This window comes from Zingiber officinale, chromosome 6B (assembly GCF_018446385.1).
Source record: "Zingiber officinale cultivar Zhangliang chromosome 6B, Zo_v1.1, whole genome shotgun sequence".
NCBI lineage: Eukaryota > Viridiplantae > Streptophyta > Magnoliopsida > Zingiberales > Zingiberaceae > Zingiber > Zingiber officinale.
In genome coordinates this window covers 86,819,761-86,833,098 of record NC_055996.1, presented here as the reverse complement: position 1 = coordinate 86,833,098, position 13,338 = coordinate 86,819,761, and the positions used below count along the sequence as shown (strand labels likewise).

Below are 13,338 nucleotides of genomic sequence, written 5' to 3'. Positions count from 1 at the left end.
GTGTGAAATATTATTTCTACCTTGCAGGTGATGGTTTACACTTCTCATACCTACCATAAAACTGTAACACAAACTAAATACTCCATAAACGTATATAACAGAAACGTCACTTTTAACAACTGTTTGTCTTACAAACCTATTTATGTACTTCATACAAAACATATGCCTCAACTCCTCCAATTTACAATTCAGTCAAGATCTAGGGGCTGACGACATTCTACAGGTCCTCCGATTATGGCCCAGTTGTTTGCACCTGCTGCATTTGATTTTTACCTTCCCATTATGTTTTGACTCGATCCTTGCCTTCTTTCGCCTACCAGGCTGCACAAGGCTACGGGGACATAGCACTATAATGTTGTTGACTCCCCTAGGCCAAAATTCCTTGCTTCGACAGGGGTAAATACGATCCATGTATGTCGTTTTCCAATTATGTGAATGAAAATAATGCTCACAATATGGGAGTGTATCTATATTCCGGTGAATTATGACGACATTTGCATGTGAGCAAGGCAATCCTGAAATTTGAAACTCCCCACAGTTACAATATTTCCTCTCCAAATCAACAATGTATGAAGCACCCCATGTCTCTACTTCCATTTCGGATTGAGAGTAGGGGTGGACTTTATATCGTCTAGCTTTCTCCCTCCTTGATTGCATTTCTTTGGTAGCATGAGGTGTCAACGCTACATACCATTTCGACGCTTCCTCCTTACGGTTAAAGAACCATTGAGCTACCTTTCTTCTGGTATTATCAATTAACCTGTTTATCGGAAGTTCACGCATCTCCTTGAACAAAGCATTTAAACTCTCTACATAATTGGTGGTTAGCGTTGTGTACCTTCTGCCACTAAAGTGTGCATTAGCCCATCTTTTAGGGTCAATGTTCTGAAGCCACTTATGAGCATCTGGATATTTTTCAAGCATGGACTGCATTATGAGATCATATTGTAGTGTTGTGTTTGCTCGAGTAGCTGCCCAAAACAACCCTAAACCTGACCTACTGCCAGTATCTGTTACCACATTGCAAGACATGTGGTGGCAACAAAAAGCATGATGGGCAGTAGGGTAGACTTTCCTAACTGCTGCTATAATGCCACGATGTCTATCTGATACTATACTCATTGACTCTAGATCAACATTAAAGAATCTCTTCGTATGATCCAGAAACCACTCCCATGCAGACCCACATTCAACTTCAGCGATTCCAAAGGCTACTGGGAGGACATTGTCATTAGCATCTATTAATGTAGTCATCAACAACACACCCGGATATTTGCCTCTTAGGTGTGTGGCATCAATTCCAATTAATTTACGCAGATAAGACCTGAATACTCTCCTACAAGCTCCAAAACCCCAAAAACATTGTTGGAACTAATTATCCCCATTCCTGTGTAGTGCAACATAGGTTTCAGGATCCCTAACTCTTAACTCACACAGATATAGTGGAAGATCTCTATATGCTTGATCATAATCTCCAACAACTTTCTTCATCGCTTTCTCTCGAGCTATGTAAGCTTTTCTGTAGGATATGGTCACTCCGAACCTAACTTTTATATCTACTATAATCATACTTGGCTTGGATTGTTCATTAGCAAGAAATTGCTCTTCAACAAAAGAAGCTACAAAGGATGAAGAGCATGCTTCATGATCAGCACTTTCCCTAATGGACCCACATTGGTGTTCCTTTATATATTTCGTAACAATGAACTCGACATCCCCCCTGACAACTACTCTCCACTTACACGGTTGATTGAAGCAGACAGCTTTTACTTTATTTTTCCGAGTGTCAATTGGGTTATATCTCATATGTTTAACCATGGCATGCTTCACAAGTTCATTCTTGAACTCTTGTCGAGACTGAAATATCTGTCCTACAAAAAATTCATGCTGATCTGTTGCCTCTTCAATTGGCCTTTGGAGCAATCGAGAATTTAGAATATATGGATCATCAGCTATTGGGAACTCCTCCTCTAAGTCACTGTACTGCTCTTGAGATATTTCATATTGTTCAATCTGCATATCATCAGCAAAGAATTCTTGTACATCTGTATTGCATCGCATTTCCTCTCCATTTCGGTTATAATACCCTTCCTCCTCACTCCAACTAGGCTCATAGTAATCAACAAGTGTTGCACACGGGTTCAGAACCTCATCTTCTTGAATACTAGCTTCTTCATTTAGATCAAATGTGAAATTACTTCTTGTATTTCTATTTGTGTTATGCACACAACTATACTGTGAAGATGATGGAATATTTGTTCTGGATACTTCTCCTACATTATCTGCATGTCCAATGCTAGAATTTGCATCAAGAGTATTCCATATCTCAAATAGAATTTCGTCAGTTATATGATCATTCCTGATAAATAAATTACAAACTATTTTAGTAAATTTGTAACTACATAATCTTTTTCTGTAGTTAAATTGTAATTTTGCTCAAACTAGGAAGGGTCTGATGTAAAAGCAAAGTTTTAACCACATAACACGTTATCGATATCAGGCCCAAGGTGGGCCTGATATCTATAATATCAGGCCCCTTTTGAAGCAGATACTTCTTGTAAACTAGGACCACCACTGACTAAACCCTAAACCATAAATAAACAATTTTTAGCCAAACTTAACTATGAACGTCAAAAACTAACATGACTTGAATCGATTAAGTCTTCTATTACATCATAATTCAGGTGTTGTTGAATATTATTCCCCACATAACCAAAATTAACCATAAAAACACTTTTTCCTGCCACCCTTCACATCAATAGTGTAATTTTTATTTACATTCACTACCCTAATTTATAGTAAAAAAATCCATACATACATGTCTAAATCTTTAAATGTGTGCTTCTACTAATTTCCCTCTTGCAAGAAGTTTGTCCTTCTCGGCTAACCTTCTTAACTTAATTTGTCCTTGGTCTCCTCTAGCAACTCTTACGCAATTATGCCATAAACCTAACTGGTCTATTGCAATCCCGCCAACCACCACGAGCAGTAATGGCAAGCGCAGGGTTCATATTTCTTTTTTCTTTCAAGTTTATAACACCACACAGAGGGATGGAGGGAGAGAGACGGTGAGAAGACGTGCATCCGAACCACAAATTATTTTTCTATTCTAATTTCGGCTTGGATGTTTGGAAAAATGTGTTTGAAAAAGGCGGTTGCCAGGTTAGCCAGAGGGGTAATCTGGGAATTGATTTTGGAAAACTCCGCCTTTTGGTAAATATAAAATCGTGATGTACTTTTTGATAAATACATTAAATCTAGTACGCCTTTTGGTAAATTATCGAACAAACAACGTTAAATTGAAAGATATTTTTAAAATAAGAATATTGAAGGGATTTTTTTTTTTTAAAGATAGAAATACATATTTTTGATGATTTATAAAATTTAAGATCTCCTTTCCTTGAAACAAACTAGTTATATAAAAAATACTTTGAAAACAAATATTCAAAGTGCCCATCGTTTTCTTTAAAAAAAAAAAAAATTTGAAAATGGGTTGAGTTTTCTTAAATGACAATTCAAATTTACTGCCCTCTCCTCCCATCAATCCGCAGTCAAGTAATTGAATGCGATTTTGACTAGGCGTCCTTTGCCTCGTAAAACTACGCCAAGATCTTTACCGCCTCTTCCTTTTCCATCTTTATTTTTATTTTCTACCGTGGCTGTCTCTTCGGTTTGCTTCGCTAATCGTGTTAATTAGTTTCCATTTCCGATAACTCTTTTTGGTATGTTGCTGGAGGCGCGCGCCGATGGAGAACAGCAGCAGTGACAACAATGGCGTAGCAACCGTCACCTTGAATCTCAAGTTTCTTGACTGCCCTCTCTGCTCCGCCCCTCTCATGCCGCCCATCTTCCAGGTCCCGCCAATCTTCTCGTCTCGACCAACCAACTCTCATAATTCCATGCTTCTGAATCCGAATCGATACGCTACCTGTTTACAGTTTGCTTCTTGTCTTAATTAAATAGTGCCCGACAGGCCATGTCGCGTGTGATACATGCCACAAGAAGCTCAACGACCAGTGCCCCTCCTGCCCTCTTCCGCTTGGCTACACTAGAAACCGTGCCCTGGAGCATATCGCCGACTCTGCTACCGTCCCCTGCCCCAACGCATCCTACGGCTGCGACCAAACCATTCCTTACTCCCGTCCCAGCAGCCACTCCTGGAACTGCAGTTTTTCACCTCACTTCTGCCCGCTTCCTCATTGCGATCACAAAGCGCCCACATCAGATATTGTAAGACACTTGGGTAATCACCACCGTGTCCCAGTTAATTTCTACAAGTGCAAAGACACAGCTCAAGTGCGCTTCAGTAACATGAATCCATTGCTGGTTCTCCAACTGGACGATTCGATCTTATGTCTTCTGCGAAACAGCGCCATGCCCTCGGGCCGAGCAATCTCGATTGTGTGCAGACAACCACTGAGGCGCTGGACGATTTTGCGCAAAAAATTTTTGTACAAGATTGTGGCGAAAAATGAGGGTGGAACAAAACTTGTAATAGATAATGCCGAGATGAAGTTCTGCGAAGAAGATTCCTCTGACGTTTTCCTGTACTTACCTGAGAAATTCTACTGCAATGATGCGGAACTCCAGATTGAAGTCTGCATTTGGAAAGTATGAAGTTGGATATTGGCTGCCTCTCCTCGTTCTCACCGATGGCTTTGTTTTGGCGATTTCTATATACAGTTAGTGTTCTCCATAGTAATTCCACAAAGCGCTAGTAGTTTGATGGAGATCATGATATTTTCTTTTTCAAATTTATTTTGCTCATATATTATCTCCTCTTTTCATGATGCATGACATATTATTTTAACGGCAAGGATTGCATTGGTCGATTAAAAGGGGGATAAATAGTCTTATAAAAATAAAACATAAAACATAACCCTTCTCGATATTTTAAATAAACATTTACATAAATTAAATAAACAAAAAATAATAAACAAAAAGAAGCTCACAAACTTGATTTAGTTACAATCAAAGAGGTTGTTAATTCAAAAAATAAAATGCACATTAGAATATCTCCTCCAGACGTAAAAGTTTTTTTACAATAGTGAAAGCACAAAAAATAGAAACTTGATTAGAAATAAAAGCACACAAGTGTTGGATTGTTAATTCTTGAGTTGATTGAAAGTTTCTAGATCAAGGCTGTATTTATAGCCTTGGTCAGGGCGGCTGGAAAGGTTCCAGGTGCCAGGGAGGTGATAAGATTTTATCCCCTTTGCAACAGATCGCGTTTGATGCGATCCTGGTCAAAACTTGATTCCGGACGCTCGGAATGGTTTCAGGCGCCCGGACCAGTAAAGTCAACAAGATTGACTTTTGGTCCGGGCCCTCTGCTCCGGTATAGACCTGACCACGGTTCGGAACCGACGGTTCGACGGTTCGGAACCACCGGTTCGACGGTTCCAGGCAAGTTGACCCTTAACCTTAACCGCCCAAGACGGTTACGGTTCACGGTTCAGAACCGCCGGTTCACGGTTCGTCACGGTTCAAGATTAATATGTTAAAAAAAAAATTAAAAATTAAAAATTAAACAAAACATTAAAAATTAGAAATTAAAATTTATTGAAAAAAGGGCTTGCACTTATTTAAGTTGCCTACGTATCCCTTTAGGGGAATCAAAGCCCACGTAGTTCTTTTAAATTTTTATCCTTTTACATTTTCATTCACTTCCATTTCCTGTTCCTGTCGTATTTGTTCCTTCAGTATCAAAATCTTCAACTTCGTCATCTGAAAGTTGCATTCCTTGGATTCTTTTCTCCGCTCTGGTCCAATCGTCCAGTAATGCTTGGGCTTCCAATGAGTCGGGAGACAAAGTTGATCGTCGTTCATCTAATATGTTGCCGCCGGCACTGAACGTCTGCTCCATAGCAACAGTTGACACTGGACAAGCTAAAATTTCTTTTGCGATCACGGAGAGAACGGGAAAGCTTTGAGCCTTCTGTGACCACCACTTTAAGATATCGAAGTTTTTGCTATCTGCTTCATTAAAATCAAAAGAAGTCGTAAAATAATTCTCAAGTTCCTGTGTGGAACTTGAGGATCCTCGTGGGCGGTTTGTCCGTTCTTTTAATAAGAGTTGTGCTTTTGTAAGTTTTAAATTACTACTAGTAGTTTGTTGAATTTCAGAAATATTAATTTGTGTTCCATATTTTGCATAATATTGATTATAAATATCATATAAATAAATTCTAACATTATATATAATATTAACTGGATCAGGGGAAGAAGAATCTTTAATTGGAATTAAAGCGTCATAATATAAAGTTAACATTTCTTGTAAAACTTCTAATTTAAATCTAGGATCTAAAGCAAATGCAATTAAATAAATTTCAGGAATTAAATAAAAATATTTTTCCCATTTAGTTTTCATAGCTAAGATGCAAGGAAATAAAGATTCATTATTAATATGTTCATTTAAAACTAATACTATATTAGAAAAATTTTCTAAAACTAATTGAGCAGTGGGATAATAAACACCGGAAAGTTGTTCGGTTGCATCATTAAATACTTTTAAAATTTCACAAATACTAATACAAATATTCCATTGTTGTGAAAATAAATATATATTAGTATTAGTATTTTGTGCAAAAAATAAATATAATAATTCTTTATATTGAAATGAATCTTGTAATAATTGGTATGTTGAATTCCAACGTATTGGTACATCACGTGGAAATTTTTTAGGTCTCATTCCATTAATTTTACAAAACCTACCCCATTGTTTCATTATAGATGGATGAGACCATAAATAAGAAATTGCAATTCTAATTGGTTTAATATAACTTTCTAAAATTTTTAAACCATCTTGAACACATAAATTTAAAACATGGCATACACAACGAATATGAAAAAATAAACCTCCAATAATAGGTTGACAAACAAATTTTAGATCATCTATACAAGCGGTATTAGAACTAGCATTATCTAATGATATTGAAAATATTTTATGAGTTAAACCATATTCTTCTAAAATTAAACATAATAATTGTGCGATATTATGAGCATTATGTGATTCATCAAAAACTCTATAAGCTAATAATCTTTTTTGGAGGTTCCAAGAGTTATCGATCCAATGGCAAGTCACACCCATATACGAATGTGTTTGCCAATGATCACTCCAAATATCGGAACATAAAGAAACTTTATTATCTAATTTACTAAATTCATCAATTAATTTTTTTTTCCTTGTTTTACTAATTTTTTAATTGTACGAGTAAGTGTAGTCCTAGGAACACGTTTAACACATGGATTAAGAGATTCTTTACAAAAATCTTCAAATGTGCATTTAGATCCAAAACTAAAAGAAAGATGTTCTACGGAAACAAATTTAGCTAATGATTCTCTTAATTTATTATCCGAATATAAAAATAAACTAAAATCGGTACTACCGCTAGTTAGAAATCCGTTGAATAATTTTGATAAATGTTCTAGGAAAATTTAGATAATTGTGTTTAAGAACGACCCATAGCCGCCGCCGGCTTGGAATTTGTAGGAAGCATTGCAGTGCTTACATTTTGCACGCATTTCTCCCGACGGAAGAGTGACCTTCTCAAAATGTTTAGTAAAAATAGAAGACTTTAGAGGAGGAAGTTCCTGAACCTTAGAAGTAATTGCATCGGTACTTCCTTGTGTTTCGGGTGTCGGATTCGGAAGATGCTCGATCTCATCATCAGTGGATTGAATGTTGGGGTCCTCCTCCCGCGGATTCATTATTTGTTTTCCCTTCCGAGCTCGAGATGATGCACCTCCGCGACCTCCTTCCATTGTAATTGAAAATTGAAAACGAAAGCGTGTAGAGATTAGAGAATACGAAAATGAGATTAAGAGTAGAGAAGATGTGTGTGAAAAATGATGAAATGAGCTCTCTATTTATAGAGTTTTGATAGTAACGGACACTAAATCATAGCCATTGATCAAAAAACGGTCAAATGATCCTAACCGTTGAAAAAAAATACCCAAAAAACCCTCCCAACGGCTACGAACCGCCGGTCGGTTCCAACGGCTATGAACCGCCGGTTAACCGGCGGTTCAAGCCGTTTAAAAAAAAAAAAAAATTTTGTTTGCGGCTGAACCGCCGGTTCAACCCGCCGGTTAACCGGCGGTTCGCCGGGTTTACAGCCCATGAACCGGAACCGGCCCGGCAACTTGCCGGGCCGGTTCCGGTTCGACCCGGCGAACCGGGTCAACGGGCAAGCGGCCCGTTGACCCGGTTACGGGCCCGGGCCGGGCCAGACCCGGCCCGGGGTCGGGTCTACTCCGGTGTTGCTCGTCATGGTCCGGATCTTCCCTTTCGGTTTCGCTCGCTTGGGTGAGTTTAGCCAACCGAAATAAGGCTCACCTGAACTCAATTTCGGCATTCTCGAGGAATCTTCCGTTTCGCCTTCTCGTCCCTCGGAAACGTCGCGCGCCTCCTTGTCAGCCCGCGTAATCTTCCGCAGCGTCTCATACCTCAGACGAATCGAGCCCGTCGGCTCCCTCCCGTGTCGTCCTTCTCGCTAGCTGCATCTTTTGCTCGACTCTCTGTGCTCCTAAGCTCTTGCACACTTAGACACAAGGTTAAAAACACGACATAACTTAACTTAACTTGTTGATCATATCAAAACAACATTGAGGTTCCAACAATCTCCCCCTTTTCGATGTGTGCAGCCCAAGTTAAGTTAGGATAAATAGACATAAAAATGAAATAACTAATATTAAAATAAAGTGCAAAATGATAGAAAAATTGTAGAAAAAAATTGGTCTACCTCCCCCTAGACTTATACTTTTCCTTCTCCCCCTTTGATCACATAAAAAAATAGGATTCCAAGAAAAATCTAAGGGTTTAAAACTTAGAAAATTTTGGAAATTATTTCAATGATTTTTAGAAAATATTTCTAAATGAAAGAAAATCTCAACAAAAATTTCTAAGTTAGAAAAAAATCTAAGTTAGACAATTTTGCATGAAAAAATATTTTGAAAAAGTTGCAACAAAAATTATTTTTGAGAATTTTCTAAACAGAAAACTTAAGCAAGAAAATTTTTCTAATTTTTTTTTGTTTCCAAAAAATATGTGAAAGACTTTCTAAAGCATTATCTAATTTTATCTTTAATACTTTATTAGAAAGTTAATTAAACATTTCATTTCAATATTTTGGCTTCCAAGTGGCGAGACACTAGGTCTTCTTGATTATTGGAGCAACAACCATTTTCTTAGACAAAGCCTCATAAAAAAGTTAACTGTTTAATTTTATTGCTGAAAGCGCTAAATCTAATTAATAGTTCAAGTTAAATAAGACTTTAGAACCCAATATAGGTTCCACCCTACTGGATTAATTAAATATTTCTTAGGGATATACCTTTTTGAAATATTTCTAATTTATCCCTGGTGATATATAAAATACCAATTTAAATTTTTATATTTTCTAAAATTTGTATTATGGGAACATGCATGATTTTTTAAGGAATATACCTGTCTTTTCAAATTTTCATTTTCTAACTTTAATTTGTCTAACTCTTCTAATGGGCAGGACTTAGCTAAAATTACTTTAAAAATTTTATTTTCTTTTTCTAATTTACAGTAATCTTTTGTTAACAATTTAACGAACTTAAATAATTTGTCGGAAGGAAAAGATCGTATCTGACTTACCTTGTCGATCTCGTTATCCATGTCTCTCCCTGAACTGCTGCTTTCTTCCGACGTAGCTCCCCTTCATCGATGCTCTCAATGCTCATTTCGGAAGAGCTTGAATCGCAGTCGTCGTCTTGATGACTTGCCATTAATGCAAGTTTGGAGAAGGCCTCGACTTCTGATTTGGACGACGTATCGTTCAACGTCGCCTTTAAAACCTTGCACTTTTGGACAAGCTTCTTACCTTTGTCTTTGTCCATGTTCCTTAGCTTGGGACAGTTGTCCTTGACGTGCCCTTCTTCGTTGCAGTGGTAGCAGCGGATCGTCTTTTTCTTTCTATCCTGCGGATGGTTAGTATTTCTAGACTTACATAATTTCTTAAAACGTCTTACCATCATAACCATTTCCTTGTCGTCGAGAGAAGACTCTGACTCTGGTTCGTCTCTCGATGTTTTGAGGGTGACGTTGTGCTTGGACTCCTTCGTACCTGCACATCTTGATTCATGCACTTCAAATGTCGAGAATAATTCTTCCAAAGTATTTTTTTCTAAGTCTTTAGAAATATAAAAGACATCTACTAGTGATGCCCATTTCGTATTTCTAGGAAAAGAATTTAGTGTGTACCTTAGCGAATCTCGGTTACTTACCTTTTCTCTGAGATTCGAAAGTCCGGTGATATGCTCTTTAACTCTCGAGTGCAGATGCGCAGTTGTTTCATCTTCTCCAAGTCACGGGTTGGTGAGCTGGTTGCGAAGTAGATCCCGTCTTGCAAGCTTGGCTTCGAACGTCCCTTCATGTAGCTCAAGGAACTTCTCCCAAAGTTCCTTTGCGGAGTCGTAGTTATCGATTCAGTTAACTTCTTGTGGCGGAAGAACGCTCAACAGATGGTATTTTGCTTTACCGTTTGCCATGTAGTCGGCCTACTCCTTTTTTGTCCACTGATATTTCTCTTTACCTTCTGGTGCAGTAAAACCAAATTCCATAATTAACAATAACTCAAAATCCGTTTTGAAAAATACCTGCATTCGCTTTTTCCAGGTAGCGAATTTCCCTTCGAACTTCGGCGGGTATATGCTCGGTCCGACCATCGTCTTTGTTTCGATTGGCGGTTAGTCCTCCTGAAGCGTCCTGACTCTGATACCACTTGTTGGATCGCATTGGCCGACTAGAAGGGAGGTTGAATAACCCTGTAAAAATAAAATACAACCCTTCTCGATTTTTCAAATAAACACTTACATAAACTAAATAAACAGAAAGTAATAAACAGAAAGAGGCTCACAGACTTGACTTGGTTATAACCAAGGAGGTTGTTAATTCAAGCAATGGAACACACACTAGAATATCTCCTTCAGGCGGAGAATCATCTTTACAATAGTGAAAGCATAAAAAACAGAAGTTAGGCTAGAAATGAAAGCACACAAGTGTTGGATTGCTATTTCTTGAGTTGATTGAAAGCTTCTGAACCAAGGCTGTATTTATAGCCTTGGTCGGGGTGCCTGGAAGGGTTCCAGGCGCTTGGGAGGGGATAAACTTTTATCCCCTTCGCAACGGATCGCGTTTGACGCGATCCCGGTCAAAACTTGATTTCGAGCGCCCGGAATGACTCCGAGCTCCCGCACCAGTAAGTCAACAAGGTTGACTTTTGGTCCGAGTCCTCTGCTCCGGTGCTGCTCGCCTCGGTCCGGGTCTTCCGCTCCGGTTCTGCTCGCTTGGGTGATTTCAGCTAATCGAAATAAGGCTCACCTGAACCTAATTTCAGCATTCTCGAGCAACCTTTCGCTTCGACTTCTCGTCCCTCAGAAATGTCGCGCGCCTCCTTCTCGTCCGTCCGCGTACTCTTCCGCAGCGCCTCATACCTCAGACGCATCGAGCTCGTCGCCTCCCTCCCGCGTCGTCCTTCTCGCTAGCTGCGTCTTTTACTCGACTCTCTGTGCTCCGAAGCTCTTGCACACTTAGACACAAGGTTAACAACACGACATGACCTAACTTAATTTGTTGATCACATCAAAACAACCTTGGGTTCCAACATCCTCACTTACCTATGTGATAGATTAAATATATTTATTTATTTATAATTTTTAGAATAATTTTTTTTTGGTCGGTGTAGAATTTAGAATTTTTTAACTTAATTATCTAGGACTTTATATTTTATATTTTTAATTAGCTTTTTAATTTAATAATATTATTAATTTTTTTCTCAATTTTTATATGGTATCAGAGCCTTTATTTTCTTGACTTTGATTGTTTGATTGAAGAATTGTTAACCCAATCCATAGTTTTTGCAGATCAAATTATCATTATGTCTGATCGTATAGATGCTTTATGAAAACTTGATCCATAAATATTTGAGTAGTTTCAATAATTTTTTGCTTTACAATATTTTACTATGTCAACTTCCTCTCGTATAGTTTTGTTATCGTATAGTATTTTAGGTAGATCTTTATCTTTGTGGATTTTAGACTCTGGTGTCTTTCATCATATGTTATCTTATTTATCATCTTTTATTTCTTTTTCTCCCAGTCCATTTATATTTATTGTGACTGCTGATGGTATTTCTATATTATTAGTAGATATTGGTTCAATTATTACATCTTGTTTCTCTTATTGATGTTATTATATTTCAGGTCTTATTTTAAATTTTATTTTTGTTAGTCAATTATGTGAATCTGAATATTTTTTTTTCATCCAATTGTTATGTTCAGGATCTGCAATCTTAGAGACTAATAGGGACAGGTTGTAGGTAAGGAGAGTTCTATATTTTGGATCAACTCAAATTATTAGATGTTGTCCTTTGAGTGTGCACTATAATAAATTTGATTTTTCGTAGTGCGTAATTATACTATCCGCAACATACGCCGCATGTTTCACAATTGCAAACTATTGAAAGTTATAAGACATCGACAACACACGCCGTGCGTTGCCATTAACAGCATTCGTAGCACGTGTTGAGCACTACGATTAAGAACATTTGCAGCACGTATAGTGTGCTGCGACTAAAAACATTCACAGCATGCGTTGCGGTTAAGAACAATCCATAGCGCACATTGCATGCTGCGGTTAAGAACAATCCACAGCGTGCAACGCATGCTGCAGTTAAGAACAATCCACAGCACGCGACGCATGCTATGGTTAAGAGCATTTGTAGTGTGTGTCACGTGCTGCGATTAAAATGCATTGTTAACCATATGCAATTATTACCATTATATAATTATTACTAATATTTATTTAAAATATATAATGTAAATTTAAAATTTAAACGTGACCATAATTCATTCATCATTTAAAATAAAATATTTTTTTTCAAAATACAATCAAAATATGAATATATAATTTTTATTCATTTAATAAATATTTAAATTAATTTTACAAATAAAACACTAATGATAAATCTTTTATATCCAAACCTAATACAACATTATAAATTTGATCCACTAAGAATTTGAACATTTCCTAGAGCAAATTAAGCCTTCACCAAAATAGTTAATACCATTCATGGTTCCGTTGAAAGCCAAGATTACTTGATTCTTTCCAAGCATCTTTTATCGTAAACAACATAATCATTCCATCTAGTAACGCCATCTTCATTAACAGTTGTAAGGATCTCAATGCTTACTTCCAAGACAACCTACACAAGATGAAACAAACAAAATGTCATCAAAATCTTATAGCAGGAAACAATATAATTAACTAGTGGGTAACGAATAGAGGGTACAAATTGAAGATGATAAAAA

At 37.4% G+C, this 13,338-nt stretch overlaps 1 protein-coding gene across 1 annotated transcript; it reads left to right on the top strand.

The window, feature by feature from the left end:
• The first annotated feature begins 3,746 nt into the window (after nt 1–3,746).
• On the top strand, nt 3,747–4,617 carry LOC121991202 (E3 ubiquitin-protein ligase SINA-like 2). The gene is made up of 2 exons (XM_042545220.1): nt 3,747–3,854; nt 3,964–4,617. Exons 1-2 carry the CDS (start codon nt 3,747–3,749, stop codon nt 4,615–4,617), a joined length of 762 nt encoding a protein of 253 aa, XP_042401154.1.
• Nucleotides 4,618–13,338: the final 8,721 nt, after the last annotated feature.